The 21,639-nt window shown below is 49.4% G+C and overlaps 2 protein-coding genes and 1 pseudogene across 4 annotated transcripts; 1 reads left to right on the top strand and 2 right to left on the bottom strand.

Annotated features, from left to right (window-relative positions):
• Positions 1-1,714: 1,714 nt before the first annotated feature.
• On the bottom strand, positions 1,715-8,636 carry CDK2 (cyclin dependent kinase 2). 2 transcript variants are annotated; one of them, XM_084758574.1, is made up of 8 exons: positions 8,295-8,636; positions 7,525-7,602; positions 7,310-7,430; positions 6,005-6,175; positions 5,182-5,283; positions 3,752-3,895; positions 3,227-3,430; positions 1,715-2,964 (listed from the first exon to the last, which is right to left on the bottom strand). In XM_084758574.1, the coding sequence occupies exons 1-8, from the start codon at positions 8,408-8,410 to the stop codon at positions 2,860-2,862; spliced, it is 1,041 nt and encodes a 346-aa protein (XP_084614700.1). In that variant the 5' UTR covers positions 8,411-8,636; the 3' UTR covers positions 1,715-2,859. The 2 variants fall into 2 exon arrangements, with proteins under 2 accessions (XP_084614700.1, XP_084614701.1); XM_084758575.1 differs by lacking the exon at positions 3,752-3,895 and having other exon boundaries at positions 8,295-8,635.
• A 933-nt stretch (positions 8,637-9,569) lies between these two features.
• On the top strand, positions 9,570-21,623 carry PMEL (premelanosome protein). Its single transcript, XM_084758505.1, has 11 exons — positions 9,570-9,677; positions 13,137-13,247; positions 13,342-13,488; positions 16,915-17,049; positions 17,203-17,364; positions 17,585-18,253; positions 19,405-19,521; positions 19,694-19,778; positions 19,866-20,071; positions 20,166-20,253; positions 21,375-21,623. The coding sequence occupies exons 1-11, from the start codon at positions 9,608-9,610 to the stop codon at positions 21,514-21,516; spliced, it is 1,932 nt and encodes a 643-aa protein (XP_084614631.1). The 5' UTR covers positions 9,570-9,607; the 3' UTR covers positions 21,517-21,623.
• On the bottom strand, positions 15,052-16,186 carry LOC311585040 (heterogeneous nuclear ribonucleoprotein A3-like; annotated as a pseudogene). The gene has a single exon. The product of its transcript is annotated as a heterogeneous nuclear ribonucleoprotein A3-like (transcript).
• Positions 21,624-21,639: the final 16 nt, after the last annotated feature.

The raw sequence follows: 21,639 nt of genomic DNA, 5'->3' as shown, positions 1-21,639 counted from the left end.
ATCGCAAGACCGCTCGCCTACCGTGGTGGGTGGGCCTTATGTGCGCACGCCCGCCAATCCTCTGGAGAAAGGCGGGCTTTAGGGTTGCCGTCACCAACCAGGTCAAGTGAGAGGCCTGACTGGCGAGAATGCAAGCCAATAACGACAAGAGAAGCCCTGAAGATTGACGAGATGACAAGCCATTAAAGAGAGGGCTCCTGGGGGAGGGGGCGGTACAGTGCTGACAGGCATGTATATCAACCAATAAAACCTCGACACCCATGACACCCCACCCCGCCTTTTGACTCGTAAACATGTAATCAGGTGAGTGAAGGAGGCGGGTCAAAAGGACATTTTTAACCAGTACTGGAAAGTTTCCGAACTTGAGTGGCAGGCAAGGCGAGCGCGAAAAGAAGCCCTAGGAAGGCTTTTGGCCGGGTGTGGTGTGGCAACCCTGTCTAACGCCAGCACTGAGAGGTAGAGTCAGGTTTATGAGTTCTAGGTCATCTTCCTCTACCTAGTGAGTTCCAGGCTACCCAGGGCTCCTTGAGACAAGATCTCCGTTAAAGGGGGATTGGGGGATGAAGGCTGGGCTTGGTGGCCACCGCCTTTAATCCTAAAAATAAGGAGGCTAAGGAAAACCTCAACGAGCTCCAGACCAGCTTGGTCTGCAAATGGAGTTCTTAGCTTACAGTGGAGGATATATACTCGGCATTAACCCTTTCTTCTCCCCACAGCCTGGATTTGGGCTGGGGTGGACTGCAAAATTTTTGATGGTGTAAAACCATGACAACAAAAAGTGGTAGTCCCGCCGGGCATGGTGGCGCATGCCTTTAATCCCAGCACTCGGGAGGCAGAGGCAGGCAGATCGCTATGAGTTCGAGGCCAGCCTGGTCTACAAAGCGAGTCCAGGACAGCCAGGGCTACACAGAGAAACTGTCTCAAAAAAAAAGTGGTAGTCCCAAGACATCTTAACCTCCTACATTTTCATATAATTGGTATCTTTGCTTGTAAATGTGAATAAAATATTTAGACAGCTCTGCTAAGGGTTTTCTGTGGCACTGAGGATTGAACCTAGGGCCCCAGACAAGCTAGAGATAGCTCAGCCATTCAGAGCTCACAGAATACCCTAGGAGGGCCAGTGCCCTCTCCTGACCTCTGCAGGCACTTGAGAGGCTTGCTCACACACCACACATAATCTCCAAATGAACCAAACAGAACTCTACACATGGTAAGAGTTTATTGGGAAGCAGGGCGCTGAGATACAGACCTCTGAAGACAGCTCAGTCACATGGATGCTAACAGAACACTGAAACTGCACATGTGAGGGGGAAAGGGAGGGTAGGGAGGAAGCTTCCGTTCCCCCACCTGTACAGTGGGGACAATAACCCAATTTACTCACCCTTAAAAACATCCCAGCTGCCGGGCGGTGGTGGCACACGCCTTTAATCCCAGCATTTGGGAGGCAGAGGCAGGCGGATCGCTGTGAGTTTGAGGCCAGCCTGGTCTACAAAGCGAGTCCAGCCCAGCCAAGGCTACACAGAGAAACCTTGTCTTGAAAAGCCAAAAAACAAAAAAGCAAACAAATAAAAACATCCCAGCACAAAGCCCGGGAGGGTGGCCTGCATATTCGGAGAGTAAAGAGACAGATGTGAAATCACTCACCACTACGGTCAGATTCTTACTCGCACCATTCTTTCAGTAAATAGATGATGACTATGAAAGAGATTCACTGTACAACTGAGAATATTTTCTTTTAATGAATTACAAACTAAATTACAAAAATATTAACAGAACACTGGAGGACAAGGGGTGGGAGAAGAAAGAAAATCATAAAAGAAATACTTTCTTTAAACAATTGAATTATAAAATCCAAAGTGCACATGGCAACAAATCCATCCACACTGTCTGACAAAAAAGAAAAAAACAAACCAAAAATGGAAAAAAAAAACCCACTAAAACATCCAAACTACTATAAACTTCAAATATAAATATAATTGTTCACTCTTTATAGAAATTTTCCCCCAATGACCTGATCAGGTCGGACCCTTTAAAAACACCAGTGTTCCCAATGGCATCTAAAAGGCTCGCTTCCAGCTTCCACCACCGTGCAGCGAGGGGTGACTCTCAGAGGAAGATGCCAAGAGGGACCTTTGACAACTGAACAGCTAAAATTCCAAAAAGAGGGTAGAAATCTGGTTCACTGGTGGTGCGTTTGCTTCGTGAGGGCAAGGCCCTCCTGGGTTCAGCTGTCAGCACCAGGAAACAATAAAACTGCTAAAAAAGAAAACTTCAAGTGTCTTTTTCCCCGTGGGAAACAGACCCGAGTGAGGCGCAATCCCTGTGCCCTCCTGGCTCTTCTTGCCTGGAGGAGGCAGTCAGGACATCCTTTAGCCTGCCTCTCCAGCTGGGCCCCTCGACTGCTAGGTGAGGCCAAACTCTAAAACTAACGTAGAAACTGCTTAGATCTAATTCATCAGAACAGACCTCTCTTGCTTGGTTCTGAAATGTCCCAACTTAGACGTCTGCTTATTAGTTGGCCTCTACAAAACAGTGGCCGCAGGAGAGCTGGGTCTGTCTTCCTAAACATGGACATAATAATTATAAGACACTCTAAGATTGGGATGGCAAAACTCGACACGGGGAAAAAGGTCAGTTTTGTTTTGTTTTGAATGCCAACCCTTGTCGGTGATGACTAAGAAGAGGGAGAGAAGGTGCTGGAAGCTGAGTTAAGTGCATCGAATACCAAACCTTTTTCCTTCTCACCTAATCTTTCCCTGAACTGGCTGGCCAACAAGAAAAGGCGCCCAGACAGCCAGAAGAGAGCAGAGGGCTGACCTGAGTCAAGTCAGGCTCGGTGAAGAGGGCCATGGGAAGGCATCAGAGTCGAAGGTGGGGCACTGGCTTAGTCACATCCTGGAAGAAGGGGTGCGCCAGGGCTGCTTTAGCTGAGATCCGCTTGTTGGGGTCGTAGTGCAGCATTTGCTGGAGGGAGAAACATACCCTGACTTCAGTGACAGGACTGCGGCCCAGGCGGCAGCAGGTGTGCTCAGAGACCTGGACACCAATGCTCTTCTTACCCAGCTCTCCTTTCCTTCCCCCTTATCTGAACCAGCCTACTAATGACAAAGGAATCATGCCTGCGGGACTTCTAACAGAGGCGAGGGGCTCAGTTTCGCTCCATCTGGGAAACGCTCCTCTCTGGGGACTAGGAGGGGCGTTACAGGTATCCACTCCGGGCTCTTACCGATAACAAGTTCCGTCCATCTTCATCCAGGGGAGGCACAACTTTGCTAAAATCTTGCCGAGCCCACTTGGGGAAGCTTGGCTTATAATCAGGCATAGAAGTAACTCCTGGCCAAACCACCTCATCTGGGGTCCCCAGAGTCCGAAAGATCCGGAAGAGTTGGTCAATCTCAGAATCCCCAGGAAATAGGGCCCGGCGGGTCACCTGAAAGTGGGGAGAGAGGAAAGCGGGCCCACACTGACGTCAGTCCACACTGACTCTTGTACAAAGGAAGGTTCCCACAGTGGAAGGTCAGCAGGGCCCATGACTCCCTCCCCAGGGCTTTTCATGGAGTCGGTCGGTCGGTCATACAGAGCTTGAGACAATGAAGTCCCTTCATCTGTCTCCTCGCTTGCCCCTCCTTCCTTCCCCCTCCTTCCTTCCCCCAACCATGGCTTTGTAGATCCCCAAGGTTGGGTGGGGCTGGGAGGGGGTGAATGTCTGGGGTGCCACTGACACGTAGCAAAGGGATCCCAAGCCACTCACGGGGTATGGGGTAGACACTGCGGTCATCCCCCCTCCTTGTGACGCAGCCACTTCTAGATAGGAGCACAGCGGGCAGAGACTGTGTCTTCCATTTCTTCTGTGTTCCCCACAGCACTTAGCATGGTGCTGGGTACACACTAGGTGCTTAACAAATATTTTTGGATGAATTGAGAGAGGAATATGGGCAATTGTAAGGTATTGCTGGATAAATTCACATTCTATATGTCTATCTATAGCTAGGCTAATGGTCTCCAAGCCCCCAGTTTCAACCCAAAGGACCATAAAAATATTACTTGTCTGTCTACCCACTATTGCATTAAATGGGATGGGCGCTCCCATATGAAACTAGGCTTCAAGGATCCTTCAATCTGAAAAGCCAGAGGTTGAGGGGGCAAGGCCGTGACTAAGTCTACAAAAATGGTAGGTGTGGATAAGCTGAACACAACTGACTTTACTAAATTCCTTGTTTCTAAGAGGAGGTCTAAGGACAAATGAAGGCGACAACATCAGACCTAGCCAGCCTTTGACACTGCAACATGACTCTGTCATCCACAATGCTCAAGCTCAAGTACCATTAAACCAAATTTTTATAAAAACCAAAGCTGGTCACATGCATTTAATCCCAGCACTCAGGAGGCAGTGGCAGGTGGATCTCTTGAGTTTGAGGCCAGCCTGGTCTACAAAGTGAGTTTCAGGACAGCCAGGACTACACAGAGAAACCCTGTCTTTCCAAACCATCAAACAAAAACCAAAGACCAAACCAAACAAAAAGGCAACAAAACAAAAAAAGAACAAACAAAACCCTGTTACCAACAAAACCAAAACCCAAACCCTGTCTCGAAAAACCAAAAAAAACCCAAACAAACCAAAAAACCAAAACAAACAAACAAACAAAAAAGCAAAACCAAAACCCACTCTGTTTTATAAGCAAGTTTTATGGTTTTATGTTGAGGCCACACTCATAGCTACCGTTGGCAGCATGTGGCCTGTGGGCCACCTGTTGTACTAAATGGAATTCATTCTTCCAAATATTTGAGGATTAAAGCTGAAACAGCTGAGTGAGTGGAGCCAGCATGGTTGCTCATGCCGGTCAACCCAGTCCCATGGGCTAGACAGTAATGGCGGGAGGTGGAGCTGAAGATGAAGAACACAGGAGCCAGTCTGGGCTACACAGGGAGACTATCTCAAAACAAAAAACAAAACCAGAAGCCAGCTGAGTGGGCACCGAAAAGGTTTGGCTCACTTTGGGAAGGAGCTGTATACCAGACGACTAACTCTGTTCTGGAGTATTCTAAAGCTGCAGCTGTCTCAGGCAACTATCTCTGCAGTAGCAATACTTGAGAGGACCCTGCGATCAAAGGGCCAAGAGATGGGCCTTGCTCTTGGACGTGGACGTGAGTGGGCTGGTTAGAACCGGGAAGCTTCCGTACCATTTCAGCAAAGATGCAGCCCAGGCTCCAGATGTCCACCGCTGTGGAGTAGTACTTGCAGCCCAGAAGAATTTCGGGCGCCCGGTACCACAGGGTCACCACCTGGGCAGCAAGAGGACAACAGGGGTCACAAGGCAAGGAGGGTCAAGTGCCTCAGTTAGACAAAACCCTGTCACCTTCCAGATTCATAACGTGCGTACATGCATGTTGACGTAGGTTTCCACAATGGTGCAGAGCCCTCAGAGGCCGGAAGGGTCTGATCCTCGGGAACTGGAGCTAAGGGTGACTGTCAACTGCCTGACATGGGCTCTGGGAACTGAACTCAGGTCATCTGCAGACCATTATACGCTCTTAACTGTTGAGCCAATTCTCCATGCCCCAGATTCATGGGCTTCCTGGAAAAGCACACACCAATCAGCTTTCCTGACTTAGTGTCTAAGTCTGCATAACTTCACGATATGAATTCAGTGCATATCTTAACCAGCAACCCTCTGGTTAAGGGTTGGAGACATGGCTCAGTAAAGAGCATTTGCTCTTGCAAAAGCCCCAGGTTCAATTCCCAGCACCCATATGGCAGCTCACGACAGTCTGTAATTTACAGTTCCAGGGGATCAGACACTTTCTTTTGATGTCTGTGAGCATCAGGCAAGCATGTGGTACAGACGTACATGGGAGCCAAACACCCATACACTTTAAATAAATAAAGACTCTTGGTTCTGAGTCTATTTACCAAAGAACTCTCACCCTGGTATTTTGGTATTTGTGAATGCTGTTACGAACATCTCCCAAGATTCTTCAAGAAGAAAACAGCAGAGGGACTCACCTCGTGAGTGTAAGTACGAACAGGGACTCCAAAGGCTCTTGCTAGTCCAAAGTCGGCCAGCTTGATGGACCCCTCTGCATTGATAAGCAGATTCTGGGGTTTAAGGTCTCGGTGTAGGACCCGGTGAGAATGGCAGAACGCTAGGCCCTGGAGCAGCTGGAACAGATAGCTCTGCCGAGGGAGAGAGAGGGAAGTTTGTGTCTTCTTCACAATGAGCGGATACGACATGTTCTCTGTCCTCCAAATTCAACAAAACCGTAACCATGATAGATGGTGACTGTGCTACGCATTTTAAGGAGTTTTGTTTAACTCAATAATTACACATGTATTCATTTATTGGGGGGCGGAGGCATGCCACAGTGCATGGCAGAGGACAACTTGGAATTGGTTTTCTTCTTATACTGTGTGGGACCTAGGGGTGGAGTCAGGCCATCAGGCCATCAGGTCATCGGGCTTGGAGGCAGACACCTTTACTAGCTGAGCCATTTTGTCAGCTCTGGTTTTTTGTTTGTTTGTTTGTTTGGGGGGGGATGTTTCGAGACAGGGTCTCTCTGTGTAACCTTGGCTGTCCTGGACTTGCTTTGTAGACCAGGCTGGCCTCGACCTCACAGCGATCCGCCTGCCTCTGCCTCCTGAGTGCTGGGATTAAGAGCGTGTGCCACCACACCTGGCTCCTGTTTTTTTAAGATAGTAATTTTATATCCTAGGCTGTCCTTGTACTTACAGACATCCTCCTGCCTCAGCATCCCAAGTGTTAGGACTAGGAGCTTGAGCCAACACACGCAACTATAACATAACCACACATTATAGCTACCTCTTTCACTGGGCTCCCAGCCTGTCACGGATAAAGACCACATTTTACTCAATTTTTGCTTCCCTTCCAACACCCTGTGCCTAGCACACTGAAGGTGTTAACTGTGTGTTGAAGGTGTAATTGCTGATATGTACAAAGTAGCTTCAGGAGCCCAGCTCTAAAACAGACCATGTGACTCACTGGTTTCTTCCCCATCACAGGTGGAAGAACTTTCTGAAGGAACCCACCAGTTGCCCTCAATCCCATTTATCTTAGTGCTAGCGGATCTCCTGCCTGAGCTGCCTAGGTTGGCTCACGGGAGCTCAGTTTTGACTCTTCTGTCCTACCTACGTCCAATGACTATAATACCCAGAAAAAGCAACACAGGTAAAGGGAGGAGTGTTGAGGTCTGGGGGGGTGGAGGAGAAAGCCAAAATAAATCATTAGTAGTCTCAATTGCCTGCCTCTTAGTTTCCCCTAAAATATGTGGGGCTGGAATTGAGGAGGATTACCTTGATGAGGGGGAGAGGTATGCCAGTGAGAGCAGAGGCATCCATAAATTTCTTGAGATCCTGGTGCAGAAACTCAAAAACCAGGTAAAGCTTATTTTCTGTGTGGATGACGTCCAGCAGCCTGCAAGAGAAGATCCCGGAAACAGAGTTGAAGGAGAGAAACTCTAAGGCTAACCAAACAGAATTCGTGTTGGTCATCTCTCAGACTTACTTACTTGACGATATTAGGGTGATTAAGTTCTTTAAGCAGAGAGATCTCTCTGATGGCAGTGCTGGGAACACCTTCTGTCTCACTTGGAAAGGTTGGGAAAGCAGAGACGCAAATATGGTTACAAACATGACTCTGTCAGGCATACACAACCCCCAGACCCCTCAGGAAGTCAGAAAGGACAGGTGTCCGGAGGAGTTAATGCCTTGGCAGTCAGGGTGTGGCTTTTAGACATATTTATGATCATTATTTCCTCTTTTTCCAGTGGACGGTAAAGTAGAGCCTCCAGGTGAATGAAAAAACAGAGGAAAGGTACTAGGGGAGGCGGGTGAGAGTAATCTCCAGCCTCCCCAGAAGGCCAGCGAGTCTCAACTGCCATTCTTTTGAAATAGGGCTGAGGGTTCTAAGTATGGGGCTGGAGCAGTGAGGAGAGCTCTCCATTCAGAAAGGAACTTTTCTCCCTCTCGTTCCCACGTAGCTCAACTCCATGAACAGTCCTGGGCCCTACCTCGGCTCCCCATCCCCCCGCCCCCGCTCTCTCCTCCGGAGTCTCTCGGCTTGCAGATTTGGGAACACACCGGGTGGAGCACGAGGAGAAAAGTTTGTCCTCCGCCAGAGCCAGAGCGAGCGTCTCTCCGCCAGCCCACCCAGCGCTCGCTTCAGGAGTCCCTCCCCGCTACCTTCCGGTCCCAGACGGCTACCCGCCTGTCGGGGTCGGGGGTTGGGGGGGCAGCCGGGAGGTCCCGGCAAAGGAGTTCCGGCTCCAAGGCCACTCACGTGTCGAGCCGGATTTTCTTAAGCGCCACCACTTCTCCCGTCAACTTGTTCTTGGCTTTGTACACCACTCCGTACGTGCCCTCTCCGATCTTCTCCACCTTTTGGAAGTTCTCCATGGAGCGCTAGTGAGGCGGCTCAGGCCCCCCGGGAGCGGGGCCCGGGAACCCTGAAAAAAGCGGGCCCGACTCTCGGGGCGGAGGACCCGGGGGCCAAGGTGAGCACCGCAGCCCGGGCTCGGGATGGAACGCACGGGAAGCCCAGCCCTTGACAATTTATCCAACTTGAAACAATGTTGCCGCCTCCCCCCACGGCTGCAGACGGCCGGCCGAGGCCCCGCCCCTCCTTCCCGCGTTTCCCTGGCTCCGCCCACCGCGCTTCCGATTGGCGGACGTCACGAGGCCCGCCGCGGAGGCCCCGCCCTGGGCGGGCGAGCTGTGAGGCGACCGCGCAACTTTCCCCCGTTCCTTCCCGCGGGCCGGAACTGGCGTTGTCTTCGGGTTTCCCTGTCTGTCACTCACCAGTGTCACCACCCCTTGAGTGAGAGCAAATTCTACCTGGCCAAGAGAGCCTCGTTTAAAAAGCAAACACCTTACAATCTTAATAAATAAATAAATAAATAAATAATATATGTGCACATATATATTTGTTTTAAATTGTGTGTATGTCTGTGTGTCTGTGTGTAGGTTTTCCCAGAAGGAGCAAATCCCCTGTTGCTGAAGTTATAGCCAGGCTTGGATGCTGGATCCGTAGTCTGGTCCTCTGCAAGAACAGCACGCACGCTTAAACCTCCAGCACGACCACCCCCTTTTTTTGAGACACTAATGCAAGCCTGGCTGGCTGGAATGCGTTAAAAACTCCAGGTTGGCTTCAAACTCGCAGAGGTCCGTCTGGCTCTGCCTCCGTGTGCCTTCATGTGGGCCATAAAGTCGGGACTCGCCAAGACAAGGTTTCTCTGTGTGTGGCCTTGGCTGTCCTGGAACTCGCTCTGAAGACCAGGCTGGAAAATCGGGACTCTTATAAAGGATTCTTTGGCTAGATAACAGAGTCGTTTCTCAGCCTGGCTTCATCAGTGAAGTCTTTCCAGAACCATCCGTGTGTGTCAGGATGAACGTGGCCCAGTGAAACCAGAAGCTGTCACTGAACAGTGGGATGAGAAAGGGGCTGAAACCAGCTCAGGCCCTTTGCCTCCTCCCGGGTTCCCCTCCTCTGGGGGCTGGGGGTGGGGAGGAGGTAGGGCTATGCAAATGAGCACCCCTTTCTATATAGGGTCCCGTTCCCACCCCCTGGCACCTTTGGCGGCTGGAAGGGAGAAGATGGGTGTGCAGAGAAGGGGCCGTCTCCTGCTCTTTGTGCTGACTGCTCTGCTGGCTGTGGGGGCCGCAGGTGAGTGTGGTCAGGCACAAACACAGTGAACACCTGCTGTGGGGGGGGGCTTCTCCTTCTAATCAGGCATGTCAAAATATTTCAGCCTTGTCTTGCTTGATTTAGTGAGGGTATGGGCTTGTGGGTTTTTATTTGTTCGAGTCAAGGTCCAGTGTAGCCCAGGCTAGCCTCAGACTCACTATGTAGCCAAGGATGGTCTTGAACTCCTAAACCGTTGTGTCCGGCTTTACATGTGAAATTTAGGGTTGAGCATAGAAGCGTTTTCGTCTGATGCAAGGGGCAGAAGGCACAGCGCTAATTCTGAGGCTCCCTAGGGCAGTCAGCTGAAACAGCACCTCCAAGGAGGTGAAATGGGTGGCGATCCTTTAAGTAATATCTTAAGTAGAGAGAAAAAAGAATATGGTGGCCAGTAAGACCAAGCTGACACCACCTTCTGCATTTAGGGGTGCGGATGGATGAACACAGCCCAGGCCTCATGTTCTAGGGCTAGGGGAGAGTCAAGCAGGAGGGTCTCAGCTGAGTGTCACATGAAAGGACTCTGGGGGACTGAGGCCCTCGTGACAGGCAAGGGGGAGGGAGTTAAGGGTCGGGGAGAGGGTCTGGAATGTCCCGTGCTGCTGAGTAGGGAGGTTGGGCAGTCAAAAAGAATGGTGCCTCTTATGCCTGCTCTTGCTTCTGTGGCAGGACACTCTCTCAGATGCCAAAGACCAACAACCCCCACAAAGCCCCTGGCTTCCCAGTGGGCACAGTTCTCATGTGCTGCAGTATTTGCATTGGTTCACAGCCCTCTTTTTTTTTTTTTAAACCTATCTGGATCCTTGGTTTCACAAACTTCTAGAAAGGTCCTTAACCTGACTTCTTCATTTGTAGTGCAGTTCCCAGGTTTTTGTTTTGTTTTGTTTTGTTTTTCTTCATTCCTTTTCTGAGATGAATTGCAAACTGGTCTTGAACTCACTATGTAGTAAATCCTTCTGATTCTGCCTCCTGGGTGCCGGAATCAGAGACAGGTGTGTGCTACTGTAGCAACAGTTTTGACAATTTTGGAATTTTGGTTTTCTTTAAAAAAAAAAAAAAGAGAAATATAAGAATGTCGTTTTTTTTTTTAGGCCAGCCTGGACAGCTAAGGCTGTTACACAGAGAAACCCTATCTCAAAATACCTTTAAAAACAAAACAAAACAAGAATGTGTTTTTGTCTTAATCCCAGGTGTGGGGATGTGCGGCTGCTTTGGACTGTCCGCAGCAGCTGACTATGATTTGCCTCACGCTCTAGCAGTGTCATTTTGCCAGCAGCAGATAGTTTCTGTGATTGTGTGACATTTGGAATTCTGGGAACTTTTCAGAGGGTACATAAATGCTAGGGCCCCAATAGGCAGGGTTGATGGTTGTTGTCGGTGGGGGGCGGGGGTGGGGGAGTGGGGGGGTGGGGGTGGGAGGGTTGGTTGTGTTTTGTTAGTAGTTGTGCTCAAAGAAGAAACAAAAGAAATTAGATTCAGAGCCCGGCGTGGTGGTGCACACCTATAATCCCGGCACTTGGGAGGCAGAGGCAGGTAGATCTCTGTGAGTTCGAGGCCAGCCTGGTCTACAAAGCGGGTCCACGACAGCCAAGGCTACACAGAGAAACCTTGTCTAGAAAAACCAAAAAAAAAGAAAAAAGAAAAGAAAAGAAATTAGATTCAGGGCTCTCTCGCTCCTCCCCCCTTTCCTCCTCTCTCCCCCCTCCATCCTTTCTCTCCTACCTAGTGATAGGGGATGAAACCCTGGGTGTAAAGGGTGGGAAAGAGAACCCACAAAGCAGCAAAGGCTGACTACACGCTACCAGTTTTGTTTTATTTTGGTTTTGTTTTTTGAGACAGGGTCTCTCTGTGTAGCTTTGGCTGTCCTGGACTCACTTTGTATGCCAGGCTGGCCTCAAACTCACAGAGATTCACCTACCTCTGCCTCCCGAGTGCTGGGATTAAAGGCGTGCACCACCACTGCCCGGTAATTTTTACATTTTTAATTAAATAGCCGGGCAAGGTGGGGCACTCCTTTGATCCCAGCACTTAGGGAGACAGAGGCAGATGGATCTCTGTGAGTTTGAGGCCAACCTAGTCTACAAAGACAGTCCAGTACAGCCAAGGCTACACAGAGAAACCCTGTCTTGAAAAAAAAATTTAAAAAATTAAAAAAAAATTTTTTATGTGCCTTGGTGTTTTGCCTGCATGTATGTGTGAGGGTGTCTGATCTTGAAGTTACATACAGTTGTAAGCTGCCGTGTAGGTGCTGGGAATTGAACCAGGGTCCTTTGGAAGAGTGTGCTCTTAACCACTGAGCCATCTTTCCAGACCCACAAAAAAACTTTTAAAATTAACCTAACCTCCACACATACACCATTGTCTGGTGCATGGATGTGTGAGTTTGTGTGTGCAAATAATAAATCATTTAAAGTTTAAAAAAATTTCCAGGGCTGGAGAGATGGCTCAGTGGTTAAGAGCACCGCCTGCCCTTCCAAAGGTCCTGAGTTCAATTCCCAGCAACCGCATGATGGCTCATAACCATCTGTAATGTGATATGGCGCCCTCTCCTGGCTTTCAGGAGTACATGCAAGCAGAGCACTGTATACATAATACTACATTAAATAATCTTTTTAAAAAAATTTCCGCTGGGCGTGGTGGTGCACGCCTTTAATCCCAGCACTCGGGAGGCAGAAGCAGGTGGATCGCTGTTGAGTTCGAGGCCAGCCTGGTCTACAAAGTGAGTCCAGGACAGCCAAGGCTACAAAGAGACCCTGTCTCGGGAAAAAAAAAATTCCAGGGCTGGAGAGATGGCTCAGTGGTTAAGAGCGCCGCCTGCTCTTCCAGAGGTCCTGAGTTCAGTTCCCAGCAACCACATGGTGCCTCACAACCATCTATGATATGATATGATGCATTCTTCTGCAGATAAAGCACTCATACAATATATAAAATAAATAAATCTAAAAAAAAATTTCCAGCACTCTAGTGGCAAACAGATAGATGTCCGTGAGTTCAAGGGCAGCCTCGTTTACAAAGTGAGTTCTAGGCCAGGTAGGGCTGCATAGTGGAATCTTGTCTCAAGAAAATATTTTTGGTTCTGGGCTTTTTTGAGACAGGGTCTCTATGTAGCCCTGCATGTCCTGGAGCTTGATTTGTAAGCCTGGCTGGCCTGGAACTCACAGAGAGCCACTTGCCTCTTGAGTGATGGGATTAGATGTGTGCACCACTACACCCAGCTTTAAAAAATTAACAAAAGCATTTAAAGAAAAGTAAAAAGAGGTTTGAGGATGTACTCAGTGGTAGAGTGCTCCCAGGTGCTGGCCCTGTGCTCTGTCTCAGGGCTGCCTTCCATGCCACCAAATGAACAAATTTCACTTTGAATGGAACAGTGACATGAATGGGACATAGCACTGTCCTCTGAGAAGGGACCCAGGATCCCAGGATCTTATGGCACATTTCCTTTAGGATCCAGGAATCAGGACTGGCTTGGTGTCCCCAGGCAACTTTTATCTAAAGCCTGGAACAGGCGGCTGTACCCTGAGTGGACAGAGGCGCAGGGGCCTAACTGCTGGAGAGGTAGGGTGTGGAAATCCTGGGGGAAGGCGCAGTGGGACTGGGATTTGAGGGGAGGGGGTTGGAGAGGGCAGGCTAACGCGGCGTTCCTTCCCAGGTGGCCAGGTGTCCCTGAAGGTCAGTAATGACGGGCCCACGCTGCTCGGTGCAAATGCCTCCTTTTCCATCGCCCTGTGTTTCCCTGGAAGTCAAAAGGTGCTGCCAGATGGGCAGGTTATCTGGGCCAACACCACCATCATCAATGGTGAGTTCCTTCTCAGGATGTTCTGAGCCTTCTTCTTGGGGCTCAGATTCCCAGGGGTGCCCAGTAAGCCTAGAGAAAAAAACCTTCCTCTTCTATTTTTTTAACAGCGCTGGGATTAGAACCTAGGGCCTCACACGTGCTTGTCAAGTGCTTTCTTTTTCTTTTCTTTTTTTTTTTGTTTCTTTTGTTTTTTTGTTTTTGTTTTTTCAAGACAGAGTTTCTCTAATCCCAGCACTCGGGAGGCAGAAGCAGGCGGATCTCTGTGAGTTCAAGGCCAGCCTGGTCTACAAAGTGAGTCCAGGATGGCCAAGGCTGCATAGAGAAACCCTGTCTCGAAAAACCAAAAAAAAAAAAAAAAAAAAAAAAGACAGAGTTTCTCTGTGTAGCCTTGGCTGTCCTGGACAGCTTTAAACTCACAGTGATCCCCCTGCCTCTATTTCTCAAGTGTTGGGATTAAAGGTTTGCACCACCATGCCCGGCTCACCAAGTACTTTTCTTTTCTTTTTTTTTTTTTTTTAAGATTTATTTATTTATTATGCATTCAGTATTCTGCCTGCATGTACACCTGAACTCCGGAAGAGGGCACCAGATCTCATTATAGATGGTTGTGAGCCACCATGTGGTTGCTGGGAATTGAACTCATGACCTCCGGAAGAGCAGACAGTACTCTTAACCACTGAGCCATCTCTCCAGCCCCCAAGTACTTATCGATGATCTTTATCCCCCATAGAATCTCTCTCTCTGTCTCTCTCTCTCTGTCTGTCTCTCTCTCTCTCTGTCTCTCTCTCTCTCTCTCAAGTTAAAAATTCCTGGAGAGATGGCTCAGCAGCTAAGAGCACTCACTGCTCATCCAGAAGTCCTAAGTTCAATTCCCAGCAACCACATGGTGGCTCACAACCACCTATAATGAAATTTGATGCCCTCTTCTGTCTTACGGTCATACATGCAAATAGAGTGCTCATAAATACAAATACGCAAATAAATAAATCTTTTTAAAAAGAATTCCTTAATTTTTATTCCTGGTAGCACCAGCACACTTTACAAGGCAATATGCCTGATGTAATGAAAAGGAAAAGACAAAACAAAGCTACAACAGGTAAAAGTCCTCAGGAATGTCCATCCAGTCGTCAGTACACTGCATTCATCAATAGCTGCGCTTGCTGCCAACTGTGGCTATGACGTCCTGAACAAGAAGGGCTTCCTATTAAAATTGCAGTGACTTTTCTGACTATGGTTCCTTCTGCGGCAGATCTTTACAGTTCCTCTAAAGCATTTGGGACAACTGTCTCAAGTAACCCGCAGCTTTCCTGACAACCCCTCGCTCTCTCTCCTGCTAAGAACTGTAACCTTTTTCTGCTGTTTTTCTTTCTTTGGTTGGTTTGGTTTGGTTTGGGTCTTTTGGGGGTTTTTTGACACAGGATTTCTCTGTGTAGCCTTGGCTCTCCTTGACTCATTTTGTAGATCAGGCAGGCCTTGAACTCACAGTGATCCACCTGCCTCTGCCTCCCGAGTGCTGGGATTAAAGGCGTGCGCCACCACCGCCTAGCTTGTTTGTTTTGTTTTTTAAAAAAACCTTCCACTACCATATCCACCACTTCCACCACCAGATCCATAGCCACCACCACAGGGGCTCTCCGGGGTTCTCCCACCACAGGGGCTCCCCAGGGTTCTCCCACTAGAACTGCCCCCTTGTGGGTCTCTAATCTGACTGCTGTTGTCCACTATACTTTCCAAAGTCATTATAGTTCCCATCACCACCATAGTTACCGCCACCAAAATTTCCTCCTTCATTGGAACCATCATATCCTCCTCCTCCACCACCATATCCACCACCTTGGTTTCCATGTCCTGGTTCACCACACCATAGCCTCCTCTACTACGGTAACCAGGGTAACCAGAACCTCCACCATAGTTGGCGCCGTCACCTCCACATCCATTATACCCACCATCACCACCTCCGTAACTACCTCTGCCGCCACCACCTCCACCACCACAGCCTCCTCTTCCACCAGAGTTTCCACCACGACCAAAGTTACCTCCACCACCTCCAAAGTTTCCACTACGAGCCATAAGGTTGCCAGATCCTCCTCCACCACCTCTCTGTGACCCAGCACACTGCATCTCTTGTTGAGAAAGAGCCTTTTTCACTTCACAATTATGCCCATGAATAGTATATGGTATTCCTGAACGACACTTTTATCAACTGTTCATGATCATCAAAACTTACAAAAGAAAAAAAAGCAAAAAAAAAAAAAAAGTTACAAAAGCAAATCCTCTCTTTTTTTTCCACTCTTCCTGTCTTCCATAATGTCTATGGTTTCAACCTTGCCATACTTTTCAAAGTAGTCTTTCAGATTATATATATTCTTCTGGGTCTTCTTTAATACCACAACAGAAATTTTCTTCATCATTAAATGGGCACCAGACTTTACAGAATCCTCTCTAGAAACAGCTCTCTTTGGTTCCACCACATGCCCATCAACCTTGTGTAGCCAAGCACACATTGCAGCATCCACCTCTTCAACACAAGAGTAGGTCACAAAACCAAAGCCCCTGGAACGTTTCCTTTGAGGATCTCTCATTACCACACAGTCTGTATGTGTTTCTCAAAATGCTCTCTTATGCTATCATCTGTGCTTTCAAAGCTCACACCACCAATAAACATCTGGTTCCTTTGGATCATGGCCCTCTATTTTGAGACTGGATTAATCTCTTCCAACTTGAGTTCAATATACATATATATATATATATTTTTTTTTTTTTTGAGACAGGGTTTCTCTGTGTAGTCCTGGCTGTCCTGGACTCACTTTGTAGACCAGGCTGGCCTCGAACTCACAGAGATCCACCTGCCTCTGCCTCCCAGAGTGCTGGGATTACAGGCATGGGCCACTGCCCTCGGCTTCCCCATAAAATCTTTTTTCCTCCCCATAAAATTTAAAAAAAAGAAAAAATTATGCTAATACTCACTACAGCCAACATACACTGTAAATATATAAAGTGTTATATATAAAGTGTAATATATACTTATTGCACTAAAATTAGCAAGCACAGATAAAATTATAGTTTCTGAATTGGAGGATAGCAAATTCCTGAAGCTGCAGGGGCTGAGACGTAAATCCATCAGTAGATGTGACACTGACCGAGTAAGTTAATGTGTGCCTGTCCTGTTTTCCTGTTTGTAGAGTGAGTGCCCGGACCTACAATAAGTACGTAGTGTTAGGTGCCAGTCGCTGTGAGCACTTTATTTTACGGATGTCCAGTCTTCTATTTATCTTCTGTTTGCATATGAACCCCAAGCTGTGCTTTGCGCACATCCCCCGCTCTCCAGCCACTGTCCCCTATGGGTTATAATGTGGAGACTGTAGTTCCACAGCCCCATCACCAGGAGCTATGCTAGGGGTTCGAGTGCCTGATTCTGCTTTGCAGGGAGCCAGGTGTGGGGAGGACAGCCAGTGTACGCACAGGACCCTGACGATGCCTGCATCTTCCCTGATGGTAGACCCTGCCCGGCTGGTCCTAAGCCTCCGAGAAGAAGCTTTGTCTATGTCTGGAAGATCTGGGGTGAGGTCTCGTAGCAGCCCATTCCCACCGAGCCCACCCTCCCAGAATCCTCCTAGAGGAGGTCCTCAGCCTCCCTTCTCTGAAGCCTTTTCCAAACCCTGCCTCTCACTTCTCTTTGACCAGCTGCCCCCCTCTTCCTTGCTTTTCTCTCAGGACAATACTGGCAGGTTCTGGGGGGCCCAGTGTCCAGGCTGAGCATTGCGACAGGCCACGCAAGGCTGGGCACACACACCATGGAAGTGACTGTCTACCACCGACGGGGGGCCCAGAGCTATGTGCCCCTTACTCACTCCACTTCGGCTTTCACCATTACTGGTAAAAAGGGCTCAGAAAGGAACACGGCCAGGCAGGCCCAGGGCAGGAGGTGGGGAGGCTGACTTGGACTGGAAAGAGGAAGGGAAGAGAGACCTAGGCAGAGAAATATGGGGCTCAGAGACAAAGAAAGATGCGGCTACTCAGCTTTGGGTGGAGAACGTAGCTGTGAAGAAGATGTGACTCAGTCTCCCCCTTATGATTTTTATGGCTCCACCCCCAGACCAGGTACCCTTCTCCGTGACTGTGTCACAGCTGCAGGCCTTGGACGGAGGGAACAAGCATTTCCTAAGAAATCAGCCTCTCATCTTTGCCCTCCAGCTCCATGACCCCAGTGGCTACTTGGCCGAGGCTGACCTCTCTTACACATGGGACTTTGGAGACCATACCGGGACCCTGATTTCTCGGGCGGCTGAGGTCACTCATACCTATCTGGAGTCGGGCTCAGTCACTGCTCAGGTGGTTCTGCAGGCTGCCATTCCTCTCACTTCCTGTGGCTCCTCCCCAGCCCCAGGCACCACAGATGGCTCCATGCCAACTGCAGAGGCACCTGGAACCACATCCAGGCAAGGGACCACTACAAAAGTTGTGGGTACCACACCTGGCCAGATGCCAACTACAGAGCCCTCTGGAACCACAGTTGTACAAATGCCAACCACAGAGGGCATGGCTACTACCTCTGAGCAGATGCTGACCTCAGCGGTCATAGATACCACACCCGCAGAGATGTCAACTGTAGCGGGTACAGGTACCACACCCACAAGGCCCTCTGGAGCCACAGTCACACAAGCAGCAACCACAGAGTTGGTGGAAACTACCACTGAAGAATTACCCACCCGTGGGTCTGAGGGCCCGGATGCCAGCCCACCTCTACCTACCATAAGCTCTACAGGTGAGACATGAGAATGAGGCTTTGTTTGTTTGTTTTGTTTTTTTGAGACAGGGTTTCTCTGTGTAGCCTTGACTGTCCTGGACTGGCTTTGGACCAGGCTGGCCTCGAACTCAGAGAGATCCGCCTGCCCCCCCCCCCCCCCAGTGCTGGGATTAAAGGCGTGCGCCACCACGTCCGACTACCAGTCTTGTCTTTAGCCTTGTGGCTGCCTCAGAGTCCTCACCAGCTCTAAAGCCTACAGTCTGCCTTAATTATATGCAAGGCATGTGCAGTTCAGGAAAGGAGTTTTGCCCAGGCCACAAGGGAAGAATGAGCTGCTTTTTTTTTTTTTTAAGCTCAGCCAAGGGAACAGCCCACGGTCATTGGCTGAGCTGTTCCACATCTTCTGGTCAAGCGTAAAAGCACAGGTGTTTCAGATCTGACACCCGGATTCTCCCATTTCTCCCACCCCGGCATTCCTACCCCAGAGCAAAACAGAAGAGGGAGAGCTGATGCTGAACGGATTGACAAAGGCCAATTGTCTTCTCCAGGACATAGCCCACAGTGGGACATGATAAATATTTGGAGATTTTTTTGTTTTTATTTTATTTTTGGCAATTCTTTTTTTCCTCCTCCTTCCTTTCTTTCTTTTTAAAGATTTGTTTACTTATGTATATGAGTGCTCTGTCTTCATGTACATCCCCAGGCCAGAAGAGGGCATCAGATCACATTATAGATGGTCGTGAGCCACCATGTAGTTGCTGGGAATTGAACTCAGGACCTCTGGAAGAGCAGACAGTGCTCTTAACCTCTGAGCCATCTCTCCAACTCTTCCTTTTTTCCAAACTGTACTTTAAGTCACTGACCCATCTCTCCAGTCTGAGAAAGACACACACACACACACACACACACACACACACACACACACACACAGAGAGAGAGAGAGAGAGAGAGAGAGAGAGAGAGAGAGAGAGAGGGAGAGAGATATTATGTGAGGGGAAAAGACTTTTTTTCCCTTTCTTGCATAGCTTCCTTGTATATAAAATGAGACCTGCTAGAGCTTGGCTGATCCTGCCAGTCCCTCTAGGACCCTGTAGCTCTGGCTGTACTTGGCACGGTGCCTGCTTGGTCTCTGTCTCTTGACTCTGCCCTTTCCTATCTCCTCCTACCAGGGCCCATCAACCCTCTCCTGGATGGCACAGAGCCCTTAGTGCTTGTGAAGAGACAAGTCGCCCTGGATTGTGTTCTGTATCGATATGGCTCTTTTTCCCTCACCCTGGACATTGTCCGTGAGTCTTGCCTACAGTGGGAAGTGAGGAAGGGAGGCATATACTGCCAGGCTGGCCTTGGGAGAAGTTACTCTACCCTCCTGGCAGAGATAGTGTTGGGAGAAATCCCAGGGGCTTTCCTGTACGTGGTCTTGGTAGAGGAATCCTAACTTAAAAAGTTGTGACCTTGCAGAGGGCATTGAAAACGCTGAGATCCTGCAGGCTGTGCCATCCAGCGAGGGGGATGCCTTTGAGCTGACCGTGTCCTGCCGAGGCGGGTGAGTGTTAACTCTTGGGACTGACTGTCACTCTTTCTGGAGTTCCGTCCCTTCCCGATTCCTTGATGCAAACTCATACTCTTCCAGGCTACCCAAGGAAGCCTGTATGGACATCTCATCGCCAGGGTGCCAGCCCCCTGCCCAGAGGCTGTGCCAACCTGTGCCGCCAAGCCCAGACTGCCAACTGGTTCTGCACCAAGTACTGAAAGGTGGCTCAGGGACCTATTGCCTCAATGTGTCTCTGGCCGATGCCAACAGTCTGGCGGTGGCCAGCACCCAACTTGTTGTTCCTGGTAGGTACCTAAACGAGTCAGGAGAAACACGGCGGACAGAGGCTAGCCGGGAGGGAACAGCTCCTGAAGTAGTGTCTGCGACTCTTGCCTACAGGTCAGGACGGTGGCCTTGGGCAGGCTCCCTTGCTTGTAAGTGTCTCACTGGTGCTGATGGCTGTAGCCCTTGCATCTCTGATATACAGGTAAGAGCCTTGCCATCCAGATCTTCACCCATTATGACCAACAACCGCACTTCCTTCAAGGGTGACAGAACTCCCACACCCTTTGGGCAAGCATGGTATCCAGGAGAGAACCCAGGAAAGGAGTGAGACAGGCCTGAGCCTCAGTCTTCCTGTGGCACAGTGGGAAGCAGCTTTAATTTTCTGAGGATTATTAGCATTAGAAGCTCTGTGGGGAGGCCTCCTCAGGTAGAAACAATTGACGACATGGAGCTGTTGTCAATATTAAGAGTGGGTCAGAGAGCCAGGCGTGGTGGTGCACGCCTGTAATCCCAGCACTCGGGAGGCAGAGGCCAGCCTGGTCTACAAAGCGAGTCGGCCAGCGACTTGGCTCAGTGTGGAAAGGCGTTTGCCACTAAGGCTGCCCACCTGAGTTCAATCTCTGGTGCCCACAGGATAAGAGAGAACAAATTCACAAAAGTTTCCCTCTGACTTCCACATGTAGACCATGACATCACACCATAATAAGTAAATGAAAGTTTGGGGGGGAAAAACCCAAAAACAAAAACAAACCAAGAACAGGGCAGCTGGGCGTTGTGGCACATGGTTTTAATCCCAGCACTCGGGAAGCAGAGGCATGTGGATGTCTCTGAGTTCGAGGCCAGCCTGGTCCACAGAGTGAGTCCAGGACAACTAGAGCTGTTACACAGAGAAACCCTGTTTTGAAAACAAAACAAAACAAAAAAGCATATTATTTACCTATGAGAAAGGTAAATTCAAGAGGACGTGATGGCACACAACTTTAGTTCCAGCATTTATGAGGCAGAGGCAGATGGATCTCTCTGAGTCTGAGGCAACCAGAGCTACATAGTGAGACCCTGTCTCAAAAAAAACAAAGTGGGGGGGGGGGCGTGTTGGGGGGGACGCAGATTCCCCAACTAGCTAGTGTTGCTAAAGTGCTTAAGGCGGAGAGCTTACAGGGGGAAGGGGTAATGGATGTCAGTGGGTAGAGAGACAGAGAACATGAATACTAGGGTAGAGTAAAGAAGAGAGGAGAGAGCACAGTCAAGGCCAAGACCTGGGACATATGATGAGTGCAGGCTGCCTGCCATTGCCGACCACAACCCCTCTTCTCTCCATACCAGGCACAGGCTTAAGAAGCGGGTCTCAGTTCCTCCTGTTTCCCAAGGGCCACACAGTAGCATCCACTGGCTGCGCCTGCCCCGGGTCTTCCGCGCTTGCCACGTTGGTGAGAACAGCCCGCTCCTCAGCGGGCAGCAGGTCTGAGTAGTCTCGGGACGGTGCAAATTTCCTGGGGCTGACAGCAATGCTTGTGTTTTCTGCAGCCTTCCCTTTGAGACTACCCATACCTGAAATAAATTCTCAGAACTTTGCTGCTAGGGTTTTTGT

Source organism: Acomys minous (assembly GCF_964271855.1).
Source record: "Acomys minous genome assembly, chromosome: 15".
NCBI lineage: Eukaryota > Metazoa > Chordata > Mammalia > Rodentia > Muridae > Acomys > Acomys minous.
The sequence above is the reverse complement of the archived record's forward strand: the minus strand, read 5'-3'. Positions and strand labels throughout refer to the sequence as shown.

Coding starts and splice junctions, on each gene's coding strand:
- CDK2 (XM_084758574.1), bottom strand. CDS start 8,410: ATGGAGAACTTCCAAAAGGTGGAGAAGATCGGAGAGGGCACGTACGGA. Junction 7,431..7,524: donor AATCACCCTAATATCGTCAA/GTAAGTAAGTCT, acceptor CTTCTCTTGCAG/GCTGCTGGACGTCATCCACA. Junction 5,284..6,004: donor TTCGTACTTACACTCACGAG/GTGAGTCCCTCT, acceptor CTTGCTGCCCAG/GTGGTGACCCTGTGGTACCG.
- PMEL (XM_084758505.1), top strand. CDS start 9,608: ATGGGTGTGCAGAGAAGGGGCCGTCTCCTGCTCTTTGTGCTGACTGCT. Junction 20,072..20,165: donor CACCCAACTTGTTGTTCCTG/GTAGGTACCTAA, acceptor TCTTGCCTACAG/GTCAGGACGGTGGCCTTGGG. Junction 20,254..21,374: donor CTTGCATCTCTGATATACAG/GTAAGAGCCTTG, acceptor TCTCCATACCAG/GCACAGGCTTAAGAAGCGGG.